Below are 23,516 nucleotides of genomic sequence, written 5' to 3'. Positions count from 1 at the left end.
GACCCGCCCCTGGCGTCGCACGGGTATAAAATATATAGCCACTGAAAAAATGATTAAAATCGATAGCCTATGATCCTTCACGTGGTCTACTTATCTGTGCCAAATAACATGAAAATTGCTCCAGTAGTTCGCGAGAAGCCCTTTCAAATAATTTCCCCCGTTTTTCCCACATTCTCCTATTAGTCTTAGCGTGATAAAATATAGCCTATAGCCTTCCTCAATAAATGGGCTATCTAACACTGAAATAATTTTTCAAATCGGACCAGTAGTTCCTGAGATAAGCGCGTTCAAGTTAGCCCTTTCAAATAATTTCCCCCGTTTTTTCCACATTTTCCTCTATTTCTTCGCTCATATTAGTCTTAGCGTGATAAAATATAGCCTAAAGCCTTCCACGATAAATGGGCTATCTAACACTGAAAGAATCATCAAAACCCGTTGCGTAGTTTTAAAGATTAAAGGGAACAAAGGGACATGAGGGAAAAAAGCGACTTTTTTTTTTAATAATATTATGTATAGATGATATAATAACCGCCTAAGAAGGCGATCAAAAGAATATTAATATCATTGTTATTACAGATTAACCCAGTTGAAAAAACTGATCGTTGGAGCTCTACTCATCCTGAAGCTTCTAAGTATGTTGGCATTATCCCGGACTTGGAATATTTTGATGCTCAATTCTTTAAAGTACATCATCGACTTAGTAATTTAATGGATCCTATGTCTAGAAAACTTCTTGAACAGACGTATCAAGCAATATTTGACGCTGGTATGTATCTACAATATTATATTTAATAGACCAAGAGCCAGCGACGGCCAGACTTTCCTCAGTTTAGAAAAGCTGAAAGTTGACCTGTTTGTGACAAAACTGTTTGTGACCTGTTTACAAAGGTAAGACCGACCAACAACTATGGAGTTGCGGTTGCGGATACTTTAGAAGGTATCCAGTTTTGAAGGCCAGACACCCTTAAACTTTCTTAAAGTATTTACGGGTGTCTGAGGGCTCGAAGACTTTGAACCCTCAGACACCCGTCTAGCATTAGGAAGCAACTGTCAAAAATGGCCGGCACTAGAAGACAAGATTTCTCCACTTACCGCGAAGAATAATATTAGCTATGAAATTGAGCTTTACTCTTTCTCGAAGGTCAGGTAGACCTTCAGAACTGGATATCTCCTAAAGTAACTGCGACCGAATTTCCATAGTTGCTGGTCGTTCTTACCTCTGTAAAGTCACAAACAGGTAAACTTTCAGATTTTTTAAAATAAGGATATCTGGCCGTCGCAGGCTCTTATTCTTTAACTCATCAATCCCCAAGCGGCAGCCGGCTGCCGCATGACTATTGAAAATCTATTGTGTCTACGATACCCACGACGAAGGTGCTACTGAAGGCTAATCTTCATATTATTTATCATTCACAACAATACTAGTTTAATAAATCTGAATGACTGAGAATAAATAAAACTAAAGATTATTTTTTATCATAGTAAAGTCAAGATCTATAATATTTCAAAATGCATTCATCCAATATTCTTCCAATGTGAATAAGGTAAAAACTTAATATTTCATATTTATTGTCAAAAAGTTTGCCAATTCCAATGACCTCTGGTCTCTGTATCATATTTCATAATAGAAGAATGTGACCCTACCATTATAATATTAAATTATACCTACCTTTTAAATCACATGCTAATATAAAGTAATAAATGATAGTATCAAGAAATTACTTTTCGGCAGGTTACAGTCCAGATCATTTGTCAGGAAAAAAGGTTGGAGTTTTTGTGGGCACCTGTTTTTCTGAAACTGAAAAAGCTTTTTTTTACGTTCTTAGTGTAAAAACTGGACTTGGAATAACAGGGTAAGTTTCCATCATGTTCCCATGGTTAGCCTTTAAAGTAGTAAACTAGGGGTCACCAATTAGTTTCGCTCGGGCTTCGGGGTCCGTTTTAAGACATGAAATGACCTTCGCGGTCCACACATTTCATAAAAAATATTTATTAAACAAAGGTAATTACGGCAAAGGTATTTGTTTACACAATAATTAACAATGAGAAAAGTGACTGCCTCAAGTTTGGAGTGAAATTGGTGCAAGCTATTGACATTAAGTCCTGGAGATTTGTTCATCAGTAAGTCGAGACCGAAAATTTTTAACAAAGTTCATCTTTGAAAATGTTTTGGTCCGCACCCAATGGGTCGGCGGTCCGGATGCGGACCGCGGTCCGCCATTTGGTGATCCCTATAGTTAAACCATTTACCATGCCTGTGTCCATAGATGACGGTTCTTGCTCTCCAACCCGTTCGTTCTTTGCCCCTTGCTTAGATAAAATTGGCTAAGTCGATTCGAGTTCATTTCATTAATATTGTACTTTCTTCCTTGTTCATATTTGACTCAAATTATTGATATCGGTTATTGTAATTGGATTTTAATAGTATGACGTAAAATTTCTGTTATTTGCTATTCTTAGACCTTAAAAATTAATAAAATATTATTGTTTTTTGTCTTTTTCATTTCATGTGTAATTTTTCATTCATTCATTATTCATACAATAACATACTCGTAATAATACTATGGTGTTTTTAAAAGCTTTTATTTAACTTGCTCTGTATGTATGTAAGTATATATGTTCGGGTGAAATTTTTGAACTCAATTTTGAAGTAGATATATTTAACCGATCGAGCTGAAATTTTGCATGCACGTTTAGTTTGGATGACAATGCATGATATTGTATGTGACATTACCCTAAATCTAATATGGCCGACCATCCAAGATGGCGAAATAGTTATTTTCTATGCAGTTCTACAATATGGATATTAAATGAAAGGGCTTTTTAAGAGTAACTCGAAAGCGAATGTAATGTCATTCTACATCCAATATGGCGGCTCATCCAAGATAGACAAATAGTTATTTTTAATGCACTTCTGCAATATGGGTATCAAATGAAAGGACTCATTGAGAGGAACTCGAAAACGAATGTAATGTCATTCTACATCCAATATGGCAGCTCATCCAAGATAGACGAATAGTTATTTTTAATGCACTTTTGCAATATGGGTATCAAATGAAAGGGCTCATTGAGAGTAACTCGAAAACGAATGTAATGTCATTCTATATCCAATATGGCGGCTCATCCAAGATAGACGAATAGTTATTTTTAATGCACTTCTGCAATATGGGTATCAGATGAAAGGGCTCATTGAGAGTAACTCGAAAATGAATGTAATGTCATTCTACATCCAATATGGCAGCTCATCCAAGATAGGGGAATAGTAATTATTTTTATGGCACTTCTGCAATATGGATATCAAATAAAAGGGGTCATTAAGAGTAAATGTCGTGTCGTGTCGTGTCGTGACGTGACGTGTCGTGTCGTGTCGTGTCGTGTCGTGTCGTGTCGTGTCGTGTCGTGTCGTGTCGTGTCGTGTCGTGTCGTGTCGTGTCGTGTCGTGTCGTGTCGTGTCGTGTCGTGTCGTGTCGTGTCGTGTCGTGTCGTGTCGTGTCGTGTCGTGTCGTGTCGTGTCGTGTCGTGTCGTGTCGTGTCGTGTCGTGTCGTGTCGTGTCGTGTCGTGTCGTGTCGTGTCGTGTCGTGTCGTGTCGTGTCGTGTCGTGTCGTGTCGTGTCGTGTCGTGTCGTGTCGTGTCGTGTCGTGACGTGTCGTGTCGTGTCGTGTCGTGTCGTGTCGTGACGTGACGTGACGTGACGTGTCGTGTCGTGTCTGGTCGGGTCAGGTCGGGTCGTGTCGGGTCGGGTCGGGTCGGGTCGGGTCAGATCGGGTCGGGTCGGGTCGGGTCGGGTCGGGTCGGGTCGGGTCAGGTCGGGTTGGGTCGTGATATGTCGTAATGTCGTGTCGTGTCGTGTCGTGTCGTGTCGTGTTATGTCAAGTCAAATCCAGCCGGGTTTTAGAAAATGCCCGGTTGAATACTGCCACTTTTGTTAAGTGAAATTTAATTTTTTAGTCGTAAATAGAAATAAACGGAATATAGCAACTCGCAAATTCTTGAAACAAAACAAACTACAATCAAGCAGACTAAGAAATCTAGCTAGAGATAACTAAAAAACAAAAAATAAATTATAAGCAAAAAACTTTTTGAAGAAAAGCTTTTATTTAAATACTCTAAAAAGAACGAAATAAATTCCTCCTTAAAAATTAGACTACTAAAAAGTTATAACCTCTAGTTTATTACAGTACTAGTTTATTTACAAATCACGCGACAAGCTTTTATTATCATGCAAATTGTATAATATATTGAGGTTATAACCTTTTAGTTAAAATTTTTAAGGAGGAATTTATTTCGTTGTTTCTAGAGCATTTAAATAAAAGCTTTTCTTCAAAAAGTTTTTTGCTTATAATTTATTATTCTATAATTTCAGATGTAATAGAAGTATGTACCCTAACCGGATATCTTACTATCTTAATTTAAAAGGACCCTCTATGTCTGTTGATACGTCATGCTGTTCTTCCACTACTGCTCTAGAGATGGCATACGATGCAATTGTCCGCGGGGAATGTGAAGCTGCTATCGTGGGAGGTTCTAGCCTATGCTTACATCCACAAACGACAGTTCATTACGGAAGGTTGGTTTTGTGTGTTACAAAATAATATTTGATTTCTTTATTAAACATTATTCTGTATCTGTACAGAATATTTAATTTATTGTGATCCTCTTGATAGGATTTTCTCTGGTGAATCCTATCAATAGGATCATAATAAATAGATTCCCCGTGATTACTGTACAATTTGTACATTCTTGTAGGGAGAGTAAAACACAGAATACTTATATCACTCAACACCACCACTCGGGCTCGTAGCTGATAGAAGAAGTGATCGCCAGACTGAAGTCGAGTGACCACCACTACTCTCCCCACTACCTACCCAAGTAGGCGGGGCATATCTACACTACAATACACTACAATTACCATCTGTGAATGATCTTTTCAATGAGATCGTTAATTCATATTAATGAATGCTGGCTCATGCCAACCATGGACAAACACACATAGACAGACGAAGAGATAGACAGACATACAGACGACACTTCAAACTTATAACACCCTTTTTTTCGTCGGGGTTAAAAAGTTAGTACAAAACTTAGCCTATTACCTCCCGACGGAAATACGTTGAATTACCAAAAACCCTGTAGATGTAAGAAAAAATCCACACGAATATATAATTTAGGGCTATATTCCCCCTTTTTTGAAATCGATAAATAAAAATAACATGAGATAAGTGTTTTACATATTTCGTAGCCATTATTTAATATGATATTATATTTATTGTTTTAATAGAGTTGTGGATGTTTGTAAAGACGGAAAAACGAAATCGTTCGATGCAAATGCCGATGGATTTTGCAAATCAGAGGCTATTAACGTTATTTTCCTACAGAAAGCTAAAGATGCACTAAGGTATGTACTTATAGTAATAGTAATAAATCAAAAATATATTTTTAAATAAGGCAATTACTTACTTACATTTTTTATTAATTATTATTATCCGTCCTGTAAACTAGAGTACTCTAATTTCTGTCAATGTTCGTATGAACGAAATGGATGGGCTCATTTGTAGACTCCTGGATGCTCGTGGCCAATCAAACTACGTATCATAATATAATCTAAATCAGACAATGGTACGTCCTTTGATTGGTCATGATGCACACAATGCCCATTAAATTAAATAATAGCTTAAGGTTGCTTATATAGGCACTATGCAGGCACTACCACAATCCATAATTTATATTTCTAGGAGATCAGACCAATTTTTGCTTAACGCCAAAACTATGTGCAAATTTAAATTTTCTAAGTTAAGTATACAAGATGTTAGTGTAAACACCGTTATCCTTGAAACCTTCAAATGAGCCCGTCAAAATGATCAACTTTTTCTATGAGAACAATGCTGGGAACTCAAAAAAATCCGTCTTCATCACCCATACAAATTGCCGATCCGGGCATCTTGGTATTCCGTATGGGTCTGAAGACGACTTTTTTTTGAGTTCCGATAAAACACGAATAAAATGACATTTTCTAAAAATGATTCCTAGCTAGATCGATTTATCGCCCCGAAACCCCCTATATACTAAATTTCGTGAAAATCGTTGGAGCCGATTCCGAGATTCCAATTATAAATATAAATATAAGATTAGTTTAACACACTTTTTAGAGCATATGCGCGCGTCGTTCACGTTAAAAGCGAATTCATGTCACTCCCCCAATCAGAAATTGGTGCTGTATGTGGTTTTAATCGCAACCCTGCCGATATAACAAGATTCTTGAAAACATTTTATGAAGAAGCTAACGTTTCACCTAGAGATATACAATTTGTAGAAGCGTTTGGTGCAGGTATGTATTGACAAAATTTTAAACAAGACTTAAAAAAAATAGCATGGCGCATTTTTATACAACATCAAAGGATGCCGGAACGATTTGGCAGTGTACAGAGTGTAACAAAATTTTTGCAAGCGCCCCAGGCCAGGCGGCCAGGCCCCAGCATCACAAGTTTTCCCATACAAAAGTGAAGGAAAAAATTTACCAGGGGAAAATATTGCTCTTTCAGCGCTGCTACTTTCACAGTTAATTCTATAACAGGCACACATACACACCCAAAGGTATTATCACTATGTTTTGTTACACCTTGTAGAAGACATAATATTGTACAGAATTTTTATAAGCTTAAGTACTTGTATACTTAAGCTTTTATAAAATGACGAAAGTCTGCCCCTCATTTTACTATGGTCTGGCTGCTGGCCCATTCACGTTTATAGGCAAAGAATGCATTTTATATTATACATTTTATATTTTTTACCGTGATTTAATCGATTGTTTTGTTATACTTTGACAATTTAAAGTAAAATTTTACGACAAAATATAACAAAATCACTTTATTATCATTACTCCTTATTCTCATTCTGTTTCACTTATTTAACAGGTAGCCAAGAATGCGACAAAACGGAACTTGTATCAATCGATGAATTTTTCTGCAAAGGCAGAACCGAGCCATTAATGGTAGGAAGTGTGATGTCCAATATCGGCTACGTTGAAGCTGCTTCAGGATTGTCTTCCATTACCAAGGTTGGTTTAATTTACCTTAGTATAGAATTGGGTAAACATTTTTACTGGACCTATATTAGGTCTACGACACTATATTAATATAACCGTAAACCGTAACACAATATTATATTTTTCAAGAAAACCGCCGCGCCGCTGTGTTGCGAGGAATGTGTTTCTGAGAACCAATAGCATCGCCGCGCTGAGCGATGTCATGGCAAAGTCATGTCAATGAAGCGGTTCTATTAGTTTTCAAAAACACATTCCTCGCAACACAGCTGTCAGCTCTGGAAAGGCAGCCAGGAAGGGTTTTCCAATAAGGACTTTACAATTTTTTTTCAAAATAAAATGAAAACTATTTGATATATTTTAAAAATATTAGTATCGAATTGAAGTACAATGAAAACATTTTTGAATGGAACTCCATTTCGCTCATAATTATGGTCGCCGCAGGTACGTTTGCAGCGATGATTCTTTGAACCCAATTTTCTATGAATCGGTCACACATTTCGGCTATTTCGCGTTTAATCGCACGAACGAGGCGGTTAATCGACTGGTCCATTTTTTGAGATAACACGCTCATCAAACTTGCTCTTCAATAAATCTATTGTAGCGTGTGCTGTGTGGCTTGTGGCGCCGTCCTATTGAAACCTCATGCTGTCCAAGTCCATATTATTATCTTCTAATTCGGGCCAAAAATAATTCATAATCATGACTAATCATTGACTAATCTGCCTGTCTACTAGGGCGAGAATTACGATCGAAAATCGGGGTTAATGCTCTTAAAGTAGCGGCCACCGACTCCGAATTTCTATAGTAAATTTTTTAAGATTTGCGGACGTTGTTCGTTTGTGTTCTTCACCATGATAAAAATTTTATGTTTAACTAGATGTCCCGCGCGGCTTCGCCCGCGTAAATTAGGAATTTTCCCATAAAAAATAGCTCTTATGTCCCTACTCCCTTCACTTGGTTTACTCTATATCTGTGCCAAATATTGCCATAAAAATTGCTCCAGTAGTTCGTAATTTCTAGTACCTATTTCCCCCGTTTTTCCCACATTTTCCTGAGTTTCTTCGGTCGTATTAGTCTTAGCGTGATAATATATAGCCTATAGTCTTACTCGATAAATTAGCTATCTTACACTGAAATAAGTTTTTAAATCGGACCAGTAGTTCCTGAAATTAGCGCGTTCAAGCAAACATACTCTCAAGCAATATTAAGTATAGATTTTTTTCAATTATCGCTTGACAAACTCGAGTCTCGATCTAAAAGACTATGAAAAATACCAATAACAGGGTCATTATAGGCTCATAAGTCATAAGTCATAACCATGGGACGATGTATAGTATAAAATGGTAGTGATGATGATGATGAATGTAATTTGCATAGTAGCATATGCTTTCCGTTCTTAAAACAACGCCGAAACTCCCAAACTTGTATCTATAAAGAATCAGGAGTTCTCTCAGCACCTTCCGAACCACGGTATACCAGGTGTACCTCGGTGCAAAATCTTACTTGTTGGTAGCATATGCTTAGAATACTTCTCACGAAACCGAAGTCACCACATGTTTCCATATAAATTTTTAAGAGTTCCCTCGATTACTTATGGATCCTTCATGAAATCACCACTTTTGTGAATATAATACCAAATTGGAATGATACCTTATATAACAAAAGAAAAATTTTGAAAATCGGTTAACAAACGGCGGAGTAACCGTTGAAAATAAGAAAACGAACATAAGACCTCCCCCATTTTGAAAGTCTGTTAAAATTGTAGCCTATGTGTTATTCTGATGTATAAGCTATATTATTGTAAAGTTTCATTAAAATCCGTTCAGTAGTTTTTGCGTGAAAGAGTAACAAACATCCATACATCTACACATCCACACATCCACACATCTATACATCCAAACAAACTTTCGCCTTTATAATATTAGTAGGATGAGTAAACTGACGGTGACATTTCGATGTTACGTGAAAGGGTGCGTCCACAAACTAAATTCGAAATTGTCATGTCCTTATTGGAAAACCCTTTATAAGATTGGGCGCGTTCTATAGACTATAAACATAACTATTTAAATTATTAGGTGCTGCTGGGTTACCATCATGGCAAAATAGCGGCCAATCTCAACTACCTCACACCACGAGATGACATTCCAGCGATAAGAGACGGTCGGATCCAAATACTGTCAAATCATGAGAAATTAATTCCCACATATTATACAGCAATCAATAGTTTTTCTATGACCGGAGAATTTGGTCACATTCTTCTTCAGGGTTACAATAAGAAAAAGGTATCTTTACGATATTCTGATAAAATATATTATATTATGTATTACATTATTATTAGGGCCTTAAAATTTAACTTTCAAATTACCTTCCAGGCACCTAGTGCAGATATTTATTGTTATTTTAGTTTTATTTTAAAATAGTACCTAACGTAAGAAGTTAATACATATTTTAGTAAATTATTATTATTTACATATTTTATAATTGTGTTTTCTACTATAAGCAACAAAACATTTTGAATTTTGCAGGATATTGAGCAATATACGTCAATCTTACCACGCCTCGTGCTGAGTTCAGGAAGACAAGAGACTTCGGTAAAAAAAATTTTCAATTATCTGAAAAGTAAACCAATCGACCCAGAAGAACTGGCTTTACTGAATCATTTCCACGAAAAAAAAATTGGCGGCCATTTGGGGCGTGGATTTATTATACTTGGTATGCATATCCTGTTTCAAAGCTTGGTATTTCGCTACAATTAAAATAAAAATCATTTGTATTTCATTGCAAAAAATATTTTCATTCTCAGATACAAAAGAAAATAATGAAACCGTAAGTTTGCACGAAGAATGCACTTACTTCGACCAATGCAAACGTCCGCTATGGTTCGTGTACAGTGGAATGGGCTCGCAATGGACGGGAATGGGCAAGGCTCTCATGCGTATACCAGTATTCGCTGCAGCCATTGAAAGGTTTGTTGGAACGATGTTCCTTATTGCGCGTCCGGCGTAAAGGGGGCTAGACAGAATGATATTTGACCTCGATACTTTCTTATTAGTACCTGCATGGTAGGTGCAGAGGGCGTTGATAGTATTCCTGTGCGTCAACTAGATGACGTTTTTTGAGAATAAACAGCGACGCGTTGTTAGTATTCATGGGCGTCAATAGATGGCGTTTTTAAATATTTTTTTTTTGAATTTACGTACTTCAATAAAATTTCTCTAAAAAGTATAACACTTTATGTTGTTACACTCTGTAATTCTGTATACTTACAATTCTCGCACAAGAAACAAATTTTTGCGTAGCGGAGTTGCAGGCGTCATTATTAGTATTTCATTATGTCTAAACTATGAAATTTTAGGTGCCAACGAGTCCTTGAACCAAAAGGCTTAAATATCGTAGACATAATTACTTCAGATGACAAGAAAATACTAGATGATAATATAATACATTCATTTGTCGGTATAAATGCTATCCAAATCGGACTTACGGATGTGTTACGGTCAATGGGTATTGTTCCAGACTACATTATAGGTTAGTAGCGTATAACTATTATAATATTTTCATTAAGGCATAGCGACTTCTGTGACTCACTGTCGAGTGCGTGGTGCGCAAGCTAGGGATTGAGGTTCAAATCAAACCGACGGAAAAACAAAAGCCCATTTCTCATAGAAACATACTAACTCTGTTCATCCATGGGTCTTGTAATTTAAACTATGTAGAAAACAAAATAATTCATCATTCGGAGGAAAAGATTCGCAATTACACCTAATATTATTATTATGCTGTATTATTGTTAACCAAGTTGCAATGGCCGAAAGTCAGCACCACGGAAATAAGGCTAATAATTGTGAGTCCTAAGCTGAAGCCAAGTTAATATTGGAGCAACTTTGTGCTGTCTCCCGCTTTGTATGGGGAGGGAAATTGGAATTCTTTCTACTCCTATTATCTTCTGATTAATTTCGTTGCGGGTCCCAAGACCGCTGTCGATCATACAGTGGTGGGATTGTATGGTGGGCCAAAGCCCGATTTATCATTGTTAACCATTCGCTGGGCTCGTTTTTGGCTCACAGTACACGTTTCAAATATCGTTATAATTCTTGCGTCCTTGATTTAGACCTGATCTATTGTGTTAGCTTTATTGTAACTTGATCCAAGTTTTTGATCTCTGACGGTCTTGACGGTTCACTAGCACAGAATAGATGATAGTAGTAGTACCACTAGTAAGTAATAATATTTTAAGGCAGTTAGTACACAAAAATAAATTTGTACCTACATTCTAGGCCATAGTATGGGAGAACTCGGTTGCGCTTATGCCGATGGTTGTTTCACGGCCGAAGAAACTATTCAATGTGCCTACAGTCGTGGTTTGGTTTCTATACAAACACCGTTAATTCGTGGATCAATGGCAGCCGTCGGACTAGGACACAAAGAGGTGAACAGTTTGTAATATTTAATTAAGATTTGTCACTTTTACGTTTTAGTCGGGTCAATTAAAATGTTGTTTCACCTCATTTCTTCAGCTTTAATAACGTATTGCCAGGACTGCACTTATCCACCTTGTTGGATTTTTATACAATAATTTAATTTTTTATAATTAATGCGAACTCTTAATCATCTGCATTCACTCTGCAACCTCTATCGGTTGTATCACGGAGAGTGCTCTAAGGAATTGTTCGGAATCATACCACCAGTAACTTTTCGCCATCGTCCGACCTGCAAACCTTTAAGAAGAGAGCGTATTCCCTCTTAAAAGGCCGGCAACGCACCTGCAGCTCTTCTGATGTTGCGAGTATCCATAGGTGACGGTAGTTGCTTTCCATCGTTTGCTCGTTTGCCCCCTTATTTCATAAAAAAAAATTCATTCATATAATTTGTAATAATATAGTCTTTAAATTATATTAAAATATATTGCTTGCTTATTTCAGATGTCAAAATTATGTCCACCAGAAATCGAGGTTGCTTGTCACAACTCGGCATTTTCCTGCACAATTTCAGGCCCAGCAGATATTATGAAAGAATTCCTACAAAGCTTAAACAGCAAAGGAATATTTGCCAAAGAAGTGCCGTGCTCAAATATTGCGTATCATTCACGTTATATTGCTGATGCTGGTAAATTGAATTTCATATTATCATTATCTATATCACTATCTTATTAAGAATTGAACATTGTCACTGGAAAGCCAACTTATTTATATTATTATCTACTATATTCCTATGGTAACCCACATGGTCTGAATGGGAGTTCTTTTGACCCCAAGTCCCAACTCATGTGCCCCATGATAGCCTAAACGGAAAAACGCAGAATTTTGTTTGACCTTCAGCTCGACGTTTGTTAAGCTTAACTGTCAGTATACCTGCAGGACCAGGCTTAAAGAAGATTATGCAGGACCTGATCAAGACGCCTCGCCTACGAAGTTCTCGTTGGGTGTCAACGTCAGTACCGCAGGACAGATGGGATGAACCAGAAGCAAGATACAGTTCAGCGGAATACCATACTAATAATTTATTGGTAAAACCTTTTGAATATTTAAAATTCTTGTCTATTTTTGTACTGTGTATGAGAAAAACTTTCTTTATACATTTATAGGGTTTTCTTGGTAAACCTGTGAGCGTAGGATTTCGACCTAAGCATGCTACAAAATTATCATCTTAGTTTTTGTCTACCTACTCTTCAGATTCTAATAAATAGGTACATAGAAGTCTGTACCTCTCTATTAAATTAAAAAAATCTCTAGTTACATATTTAAATATGTATGTAGAGGCTTCAGATTTTAAAATAGGTATTTCAAAGGGTTCGCTGTATTTATTTTTAATTTCCACTTTTGCCATACATATTATTGCTATATGCTGTAATAAATAATGGACGCTGTTAAGCATTACGTATTGAGTTATGAATACAGTTATGTTCTTTACATGATTTAGAACAAGACTGCATTCAAAATTTAACGACAAAAAAAATTGTGGGTTAGGACACTAATGCTTAACAGCGACCATAATTATATGCTATATATCCCTGAATTTATATCTTCTGGTATTATAACAACATATTATTTTTACTTGATGATTAAGCTACAATTTTATTTCCTTTAGAATCCAGTCCTATTTGAAGAAACATCGCAACTAATTCCACCTGACGCGGTGCTGATAGAAGTTGCACCTCACGGACTGTTGCAAGCTATCCTCAAGCGCTCTCTACCTCAGTCCTGCAAATTGATTCCCTTGACTCGGCGTGAACACCATGATAATTGCCTTCACCTACTGGAAGCTGTTGGACGGTGAGCATTAATTTGTTTATTTTAACAATTTAAAATATTGAAAAATATATTACACTAGCTGTTGCCCGCGACTTCATCCGCGTGGACTTCAGTTTATAGCGCGCGATGTCAACAAAATTGGTGTCAAAAGCTTTTATAAAAAAAACACTGGTACCCCTTAAATCAATACAGCTGTGCAGTGTGCACACAATAAGTATTTCATTTTTTTATATTAAACTTTATATTTTATGCCAAATTTTAAAGCTTATTTAGCCCTCCAATTACACAACTTTACCCATAAACTATTTATCATTGATAGATTTAAGGTTACGTCACTGCACAGATAAAGTACTGAGTTATTTAATACCGTAGAATAGATATAACAATCGAAAAAAATGTAAAAGTAAGATGATACAACGTCTTATAGAAAGACTTTTGAGCAAGCGTCAGCGCGATGTAAAAGACGCACGGCGCCATCTATTATGAATTGTTGGAACTAACTTAATTTGAACAAATTTACGCATTTTCACCCCCTTACAACCCTTTTTTCCAGTAAAAAAGTAGCCTATGTCCTTTCTCAGGCTTTAGACTATCTGTATACAGAATTTCATTACAATCGGTTCGGAAGTTTTGGCGTTTGGCGTGAAAGCGAGACTGACAGACAGACAGACAGACAGATAGACAGAGATACTTTTGGCGTTTGGCGTGAAAGCGAGACTGACAGACAGACAGACAGACAGATATACTTTCGCATTTATAATATTAGTATAGATTATGTGCACACTGCACAGCTGTTTTTGGGTATTTTGATTAATTAAGGGCCGCGCTACACCGGAATGGCGCTGCCATGCGAGGCGAGCACTTTCAGCGCTGCCATTCCGGTGTAGCGCGGCCCTAAGAGGGGTACCACTTACGAGGGTTTTAAAAAGTTTTTAAATTTGACACAAATTTTGTTGACACCGCGCGCTATAAACTAAAGTCCACGCAGACGATGTCGCGGGCAACAGCTAGTTATGAATAAAAACAATATTATATAGTAAAGTAGGTATGATTAGTTCTGTTACAATAATAAAGTAAAAAATAAAACGCCATCTGTTTTCATATATTAGAATTAAAATGTTGATTGCATTGATATATTTTCTGGATGTAATATAGGCCAACACGGTACACTCGAACTCCTTTATTTTAGAGCGCCCTCTGTTGTCAACTTGTCACATATATTAGAAATGCAGTAGGAGTTCTATAAGATAAGATAGATTGATTATTATTATACCAAGTGATTATATTATCTATACTAATATTATAAATGCGAAAGTATCTCTGTCTGTCTGTCTGTCTCGCTTTCACGCCAAAACTACTGAACCGATTGTAATGAAATTTTGTACACAGATAGTCTAAAGCCTGAGAAAGGACATAGGCTACTTTTTAACTGGAAAAAGGGGTTGTAAGGGGTTGAAAATGCGTAAATTTGGTCAAATTAAGTTAGTTCCAAAAACTCAAAATAGATGGCGCCAAGAGTCCCTTAGATCGCGCTATCGCTTGCTCATGCGTATTTCTATAAGAGGTGGTACCATGTTGAAATGTGTTTTTCGATTCTTTCGATTAGATATCAAATTCAAAAACAACAGCGCCAAAACTACTGAACCGATTGTAATGAAATTTTGTACACAGATTGTCTAAAGCCTGAGAAAGGACATAGGCTACTTCTTACTGGAAAAAGGGGTTGTAAGGGGGTGTTTATGCGTAAATTTGTTCAAATTAAGTTAGTTCCAAAAACTGGAACAGATGGCGCCAAGAGTCGCCTAGATCGCGCTATCGCTTGCTCATATGTATTTCTATAAGAGGTGGTACCATGTTGAGTTAATATTTGTGATTCTTTCAATTGTTATATATGTTATTAAATAACTCACCTACCAACATAGATATCAGAAACAGTCTACCAATAATAAATACTAAATAGTTTATGGGCATTGGGAAAAGCTAAGGTTGTGTAATGCATTATGCAGCTAAGTTGTGTAACGCTAAATAAGCTTTAAAATTTGGTATAAAAAAGTTTAATTAAGTAAAAAAAAAATCATAATATGTGCACACTACACGGCTGTTTTGAGTATTTTGATTTAAGGGGTACCAGGGTTTTAAAAAGCTTTTGACACCAATTTTGTTGACACCGCGCGCTATAAACTGAAGTCCACGCGGACGAAGTCGCGGGCAACAGCTAGTTAAACATAATATTCTAACGTATTAAAAACTATAAACAAAAACATACTAACTAATAAGTATGTTACAATATTACAATATATGTTTAATTATAATATTACAAGTATGTTTCTATGTTACAATAAAGTAAAAAATAAAACGCCATCTGTTGAATCGTATTAGAACTAAAATGTTCATTGCATCGGTATATTTCTGGATTTTTTATAATATTATACATAAAATATGTTTAAGATTTTTGAAATTTTATTTTAATACACATCCAAGACCCAGGAACATTGAAAACTTTTTGTTCCGCCTGCGGGACTCGAACCCAGGACCCCCGGGATGAGCGCTGGCCACGCGCAATGCGAATTCATTTTCATCGATATTTTCATGGAAATAAGATATTTTCCCACATCAAAATGTAGCCTATGTCCTTTCTCAAACTCTAGAATAACTGTGTACAAAATTTCATTGCAATCGGTTCAGTAGTTTTGGCGTGAAAGCCAGACAGACAGACAGAGATACTTTCGCATTTATAATATTAGTACCTATGGATTTACTTAAATAGTGGTTAAAAAATTAATCACTGTTGAAAGAGTCGAACGGCTGCTATTGTCATAACGAATTAAGTTGGCCCCAGCCATTCATCATTCAGGTCATTGGCTTTTTTAGTCTAGGAGCTATGTGAAACATGCTTGCTCTATATTCAATTAACTTAATAAGAAAAAAATCGGCCAAGTGCGAGTCGGACTCGCGCACGAAGGGTTCCGTACCGTTATAGAACAAAAATATGCCAAAAATTGTGTTTTTTGTATGAGAGCCTCCCAAATTTTTTATTTATTTTAATTTTATTTTTATTTATTAAACTGCATAATATATATGTCGACGCCGACTGGTTTAAATAGCCGTTCAATTAAACAGCTAGCCCTTTGACTGAACAACGCCATTCAATCACACGTCTAGCTTTTATATTGAAAATTTTAGTCGCTCAAAACGTTCAACACTACAGCTGATTCAAAAGCCGCCGTCTAATTGAAGTAGTTCAGCGCGCACCGCTGCGGCGCTAGGTGCGTTTTATTTACAATATGGCGTCAACTAGCAGGTGTTTGTTGGTGTTTGTGGTTGTTTTTCGGAAAGAAAGTAGTTAATAAGAGTTACAAGTGTTATTAAAGAGACAAAAATTGTGGAGGCACATACGAGTGAATCAAAATTTCAACAAATATTCGAGGAGAAATTACGGGATTGTGAAATGGATGGATGCAGCCCACTGGAAAGGAGGGTTCAAACAAAAACAAACACAATCCAGAAAGTCTAAAAGTTGGTTAGGTTAGGTTAGAACTTAGACCACAACACAAAGGGAGCCGAGCGAGCGCAGCGCCGGCGACCGTCGTCAAATAAAAGGGGGGCTCGGGGGCGTAGCTCCCCGCCAAAACAAAAACAAACACAATCCAGAAAGTCCAAAAGTAGGTTAGGTTAGAACTGTGACGGTGCTGCGGCAGCAGCCGGCGACTGCCACAAAACACGCCTCAGAATTTTTTATTTTTGCTTATTGCATTAAACTTTTGGTCACCCCTTAAACTTAATCCGAGAATAATCTTCCAATAAAATACAAAAAGTTTTCCTATTCTCCCAAATTACGTCATATTAAGCTAATGGTCGCCCTAGTTAATTTGCCATTACACCAGTTGGCTAAGCGTCGTCTAGCTGTAGTGTTGAACATTGTAGTCAACAAGTCGGCTAAACGACGTATAGCCGTGTGATTGAATGGCGTTGTTCAGTCAAAGGGCTAACTGTTTGATTGAACGGCTATTTAAACCAGTCGGCTGCGACATATACTTACAATTAAGGATTTTGTGAAAATTTTAAGTTCCAACCTATTGCCATTATTTATATCGAGCAAAAAAGCCAAAAACTCACGTTTGTTGTATGGGAGCTCCCCATAATTAATATTAATTTTATTTTGTTTTAGGTATTTATTGTTAGATATATCGGAAACAAAAATACACAATCTGTGAAAATTTCAGAAGTCTAGCTATAGCGGTTCTTGAGTTACAGCCTGGAGACACACAGACAGACAGATGGACAGACGGACATTCCCACCACTGCAACTCCTGTGTCGCCAGGATCAACAGTGGTAAACAACCACGAAAACCTTTTGATATGATCTCAGGGGTGCCCGAGGGACAAGCTAAATCTGTCTTGGAGAAGTAGGACAAAATATCTAATTTCCCTCCCCAAGCAAAGCGGGAGACAGTCAAATTGTAATGACCTTAATGTCCGAACAAAGAGGGAAGCACCGAGGGAAAAAATTAGTTTAGTATGCCTACTTCATAAAAATGACCTTTCTTTATAACGGAGTGTTCGATTGTTTCTAATAGTATTTATGACAAAAACATAATATGAAAGCACGGAAATTACTTGCACTGCCCACGAGATCATCTTACCAACCTTTACCGTACCGCAACTGTAGTTTAATTTAGCGTTAAGTTCAATTATCCAGACTTACCCTGTTTCCGAACTTACCCCGATTAAATATAATATTTATTTATAGAGCGCCTCATAACCAACGGGCAAGGATACATTTTAAGCGTACAGTAATTGTTACAGATTGTATATGGAAGGGTACAACCCAAAAATACAGGCACTATATCCTCAAGTAGAGTTTCCAGTTTCAACATCAACCCCCATGCTGTCGCATCTAGTTGACTGGGTATATCAAGAAAAATGGTAATTTTTAAAGTACTAATAGTTTCTTTTTTTAGTCTATGCTGTCCTACATCTGGGCAAAGATCTCCCCCAAGGGTCTTTCATTTTTCTCGCCACCGCGGTTAACCTGATGGCTCCAGCCTGTCGCGCCATCTTTTCCTAGGCCGGGCACAGTTGCGTCGCCAGGGTACCCACCCTGTCGATATCTTTGCCCAATGGTCGGGTTAGATGCAACTATCGTAGCCAGCCCAATCTCAGTTTAGCTTGGCTACCTTAATTCTCACGTCCTCGACTCCTGTTTGCGTGCACTGTATGGTATTTCTCATTTGGTCGACAAATTTTACCCCGATTCACTCCCTAATAATTTATTTTGGGCGAGTTCAACGCCATCATTATTATTTATTATAATTAAAGAGATGAATGTAGGACAGGGAAAATATTTTTAAATAAATAATTTGGATTCTATGTATAGCTAGATAAGTATTATATTATCTGATGAAGTAGGTAAGTCACAAGGTTTTTCAATTTATATGAGAAAAATTAGTAATTGCTTCTATGCTATTAAATGTAAGTTACCAACTTCATCCGCTCATGTCTTGAATATTTAGGTCTTTGTAATAACATGTATTATTTTTTAGGTCTGTACTTATACCGACTGCTGCTAATAAGGCAATCGCTTCAATATCCCATGATGTTATTTGTACATATGACAAAGAACACAGCTATTTAAAAGGGCATATTTTAAGAGGTCAGTCATCTTTATTAGATATTATTTTGTGTTCCTTTTGTATTTTTTTTTCAATGTCTTAAAAAATATTTTAAGTAAGTACTTATACTTATATTTCATGTATCCCCTAGTTTTAGAGCGACTGTCTGTTATCTATTTCCGAAGCATGTTTTACCGTATCCGAAATATTGTAAGCGACACGATCTTCTGGCGTCAGTAAAAATTGTGCTATGACAAAATAAAACATAAGTCACTTCAGTAATTCATGAGATTGGCGCGAACAAATAATTTTCTCCCTCTTTTCCACAATTTCCTCTGATTCTTCGCTCCCATTGGCCGCAGCGTAATGTAATATAGCCTAATAAGTCTTCCTTGATAAAATATTTTTTAATTCGAACAAGTATTTTAAGAGATTAGCGCGATCAAATATCCAACAAACGAAATCTTCAGCTTTAAATTTGAAAAAAATATTTTCGCGTTTGGATAGCCTATTTAATGAAAAAGACTTAAATTAATTTATATAATATCATGGTATAACCAATGAGAGCGCAGAATCGGAAGAAAATATGAAAAAAGCGAGGAAAATCATTTTAATTTTTAACGCGCTTTTTTCATGAACTAATGGACTCACTATGATTACACATATTTAGAATAGACCACTGGGAAGGATAAAAACAACTTTGAACTACTAGAAAATGTACGGTTCCCACAGATACCTTATTTATAGGTTCTGAGTGTAACAGTTTGTTTAAACATAACAATTTATACGTGCGTTACAGGACAAGATATTCAGCTGTTCGTTAGTTTTTACAGAAAATTAAGTAGGTAGCTTATTTATTTTAAGATGTTGGACTTTGACGTTCTTTTTTTACGTAACGCGATTGTAAATAAACATGTTTCAGGAAAAAATCTTTATCCGTTTTCTGCGGCTTTGGTCGCCGTCTGGGACACATTAGCTGACAGCTTAAATATGAAGAAAGAGAATCTGTCAGTACAGTTTGAAAATGTGTACTTTTATGCACAACCCGTTCTGCATAAGAAGCATCAGATGCGACCTTATGTCGCTATACAGAAAGGGAACGGACGCTTCGAGGTAATTCTATAATTCTATAATATTATATATAAATAAGTATGAAACAAGGAATAAAATATGTTTATAATAATTCAAATATTATTAAAATTTTACTAATTTAATTGATCTGGGTAGAAATGAAAGAAATTAAAGAAATATAATAAATCATAATGAATTATAATTATTTCTCTGACAGCCCTATTTTCAATGTTTATTTGTCAGAAAACAATAAAATATAATATAATGTAAAAGTGGAACGAATAAAAATTAAAAATTCAGTTCTTGCTATTCGTCCCACTGGGACGAACTTTAATGGAACGAAACACACAACTACTCAATAATACAATATTTTTTACATTGTGCAGGTAATAAATGAGAAATCCGTCATAATGACAGGAAACATAATTCCTGAAATCACAAACGAAAGAAATATAGAAAACATTCCAACATCTACAGATGAAACAAATATCTCTACAAATGATATTTACCAATTACTATCCGCGAGGGAATACCAATATTTGTAAGTATTTGCAATTTAGTATAATTATCATAATATAAATACGCGAACGAAAAACTTTGCAACCCTTTTTACGAAAAATGGGTAAACGTACGTGCATGAAAGGATTTTTCCTAAGATCCGACTGTAAAATTCTGCATGAATCGTTTTTTTCGATCAAATATATTTTAAAATAATCCTTAGAACGTATAGAATGGATTAATGTTGGGTTGCCTTGTTAAAAGTAGCCGCAAGTACCTCTAATTGAGCAAAATGAAAGCCCGTAATACAAACTTGCGTGTATTCAATAGAAAAGTAAGAGAATTAAGAAGGAATGACATTGAGGAATGACAGGACAATTCACACAATATAATATATTAGTAGTAGACTAATATATTATATTCTGTGACAATACACATAAACATAAAAACGCCTGTTAAATAAAAATAACAATCTTGCGAGTTCTCGACGTCCTCAAATAATGACAGGCATAATAATTGTAGGCCTGAACATTTGTCATATACAAAAGTGATGGCAACCCCAGTTTGCGGCTATCGTGCAACTGGCAACCATGGATATTCATGTACAAGATGCATAAATCTTTAATTTGGTATCAAAATTATTAAAAAAATCGATGCTTCAATTTTGATGATGAACTATGTCTGTTTACGGGCTGGCAACCCTAGGTTGCGGCCGACTTAGAGCTGGCAACCATTTATACCTTATTTTCTCACGTCATTTTCTTTCAAATGATGTAAAATTTACTGAAAAAAAATATACATGCAAATTATGCATTTATCTGATGAACATTCAACTTAATTAGAGGTACTTGCGGCTACTTTTGACAAGGCAACCCAACATTAATGAATTCTATACGTTCTAAAGATTATTTTAAAATATATTTGATCGAAAAAAACGATTCCTGCAGGATTTTACGGTCGGATTCAATACTATAAGTCCCAGAGACGACGAGAGTTGACAAAAATATGATGAAGTCAATATTTTTTACAAAATATAGGTAGTAGTCCTAATGTCGTTGAAACTAAGGTCGAATTTCGACCATTGGGCGATCTCTAGTTAATAATTATTATATTTGATGTCATGACTTTTTATTCAATCATATCTAGTGACATTGTTTTTGAATTTTGGTTCAAATAATACGTGCATCGTCATATTCTCAAGACGTAGTATGTAAAGAATTTAGATGGATTTACATCCTACTATTAATATTATAAAGGCGAAAGTTAGTTTGGATGTATGGATGTGTGTATGTATGGATGTATAGATGTTTGTTACTCTTTCACGCAAAAACTACCTACTGAACGGATTTCAATGAAACTTTACAATAATATAGCTTAATACATCAGAATAACACAAAGGCTACAATATTAACCGACTTTCGAAATGGAGGAGGTGTTATGTTCGTTTTTTTATCTTCAACGATTACACCGCCGTTTGTGAACCGATTTTCAAAAATTTTCTTTTGGTGTAAGTATAGGTTATCATTCCAATTTGGTGCCATGTTCATAATAGTGGTGACCTGATAAAGACATCCATAAGTAATCGAGGGAACAAAATTTATATGGAAATATGTGGTACCTTCGGTTTCGTGAGCAGTATTCTAAGCATATGCTACCAACAAGTAAGATTTTTTCACCAAGGTATACCATGGTTCGGAACTCCTGATTCTTTTTAGATACAAGTTTGGGAGTTTCGACGTTGTTTTAAGAGCGGAAAGCATATGCTACTATGCAAATTACCTTCATTTTAATCATCATCACTACCATAAACCGTTATAAAACCATGTGTCATCCCTTTTTGACCCTATTATTGGTACTTTTCAAAGTATTTTATGATATATTATCACTTAAACCGCGGGTAACAGCGCGGGGCACAGCTAGTATATACATATTATAGTTATTCAGGGTAAGTTCAGATACAGGGTAAGCCCGGATAAATGAAGTAAAAGCTAAATTAAACTACAGTTACGGTACGGTACTACAGTTAGCGGGTGCAACTTGCACTGCACTGTGGCCTGTGCAGCATGGCGTATATTATGAGCATACCACTCCGTAATGCCAGGCAAAAAAAAAAACGCTGACTAATTTAGTGACTTACCATGTTATGTCCAAAATAACCCTGATTAACCTTATTTGTTATTTCCTTGTCATAAATTATAATTTATAAGAAACAGAAATCGATGGTTTAAACTTTTGATTGCTCTGCTGAATAATTTGGTTATAATAATATGATTAACTCTTTCAGAAATGACTTCCGTAGTATTCACAGTACAAATGAATCTCTATCAGAAGCACAAATTCGTTGGAAGAATAATTGGGTGACTTTCTTAGACGGAATAATACAACTAAACATTTTAAAAAGAAAACACATTTCAGTTTCGAAACTAAATCTTATTAAGAAAATTACTATTGACGTCAACAAGCAACGTAATAGCACTTTTGTTAATAATGGTGCAGTTCTTATCAATGCAAAAATATTAGAATTGTATGATGTCACCATGTAAGTACGATTAGTATAATATTATTTTCTGATAAAATTTATATTAATATATACGTGGGAGAGCCATGCTTCGGCACGAATGGGCCGGCTCGACCGGAGAAATACCACATTCTCACAGAAAACCGGCGTGAAACAGTGCTTGCGCTGTGTTTCGCCTAGTGAGTGAGTTTACCGGAGGCCCAACCCCCTACCCTATTTCCTTCCCTACCCTTCCCTATTCCCTACCCTTCCCTATTCCCTTCCCTTCCCATCCCTACCCTCCCCTATTAACCTATTCCCTCTTAAAAGGCCGGCAACGCACCCGCAGCTCTTCTGATGCTGCGAGTGTCCATGGGCGACGGAAGTTGCTTTCCATCAGGTGACCCGTTTGCTCGTTTGCCCCCTTATTTCATAAAAAAAAAATTTAATTACACGACAATCAACGAGGTTTTTTGTCGTGATGGAGACAGTGTTAACAGAGTAGACAGAACTAAGGGGTACGGTCTACCTCGACTACAAACAA

At 36.2% G+C, this 23,516-nt stretch overlaps 1 protein-coding gene across 2 annotated transcripts in view; it reads left to right on the top strand.

Annotated features, from left to right (window-relative positions):
• Positions 1 to 23,516, top strand: part of LOC121728374 (fatty acid synthase-like) — a 125,531-nt gene that overhangs the window by 85,200 nt on the left and 16,815 nt on the right. Inside the window, exons 3-21 of one of the 2 annotated variants that reach the window (XM_042116545.1) lie at positions 577 to 766; positions 1,733 to 1,853; positions 4,365 to 4,568; positions 5,280 to 5,396; positions 6,148 to 6,326; positions 6,913 to 7,055; positions 9,119 to 9,325; positions 9,569 to 9,755; positions 9,847 to 10,009; positions 10,399 to 10,571; positions 11,321 to 11,472; positions 11,966 to 12,149; positions 12,401 to 12,549; positions 13,131 to 13,315; positions 18,101 to 18,220; positions 18,838 to 18,947; positions 19,829 to 20,019; positions 20,364 to 20,518; positions 22,760 to 23,014. In XM_042116545.1, coding sequence (XP_041972479.1) covers positions 577 to 766; positions 1,733 to 1,853; positions 4,365 to 4,568; positions 5,280 to 5,396; positions 6,148 to 6,326; positions 6,913 to 7,055; positions 9,119 to 9,325; positions 9,569 to 9,755; positions 9,847 to 10,009; positions 10,399 to 10,571; positions 11,321 to 11,472; positions 11,966 to 12,149; positions 12,401 to 12,549; positions 13,131 to 13,315; positions 18,101 to 18,220; positions 18,838 to 18,947; positions 19,829 to 20,019; positions 20,364 to 20,518; positions 22,760 to 23,014 — 3,185 coding nt within the window. The remainder of the gene's footprint in view (positions 1 to 576; positions 767 to 1,732; positions 1,854 to 4,364; positions 4,569 to 5,279; positions 5,397 to 6,147; positions 6,327 to 6,912; positions 7,056 to 9,118; positions 9,326 to 9,568; positions 9,756 to 9,846; positions 10,010 to 10,398; positions 10,572 to 11,320; positions 11,473 to 11,965; positions 12,150 to 12,400; positions 12,550 to 13,130; positions 13,316 to 18,100; positions 18,221 to 18,837; positions 18,948 to 19,828; positions 20,020 to 20,363; positions 20,519 to 22,759; positions 23,015 to 23,516) is intronic. The other variant, XM_042116546.1, reaches the window with a different exon arrangement.

This window comes from Aricia agestis, chromosome 6, assembly GCF_905147365.1.
Source record: "Aricia agestis chromosome 6, ilAriAges1.1, whole genome shotgun sequence".
Classification (NCBI taxonomy): Eukaryota; Metazoa; Arthropoda; class Insecta; order Lepidoptera; family Lycaenidae; genus Aricia; species Aricia agestis.
Note: the sequence above shows the minus strand (reverse complement) of the source record. Positions and strands in the feature narration are given on the sequence as shown.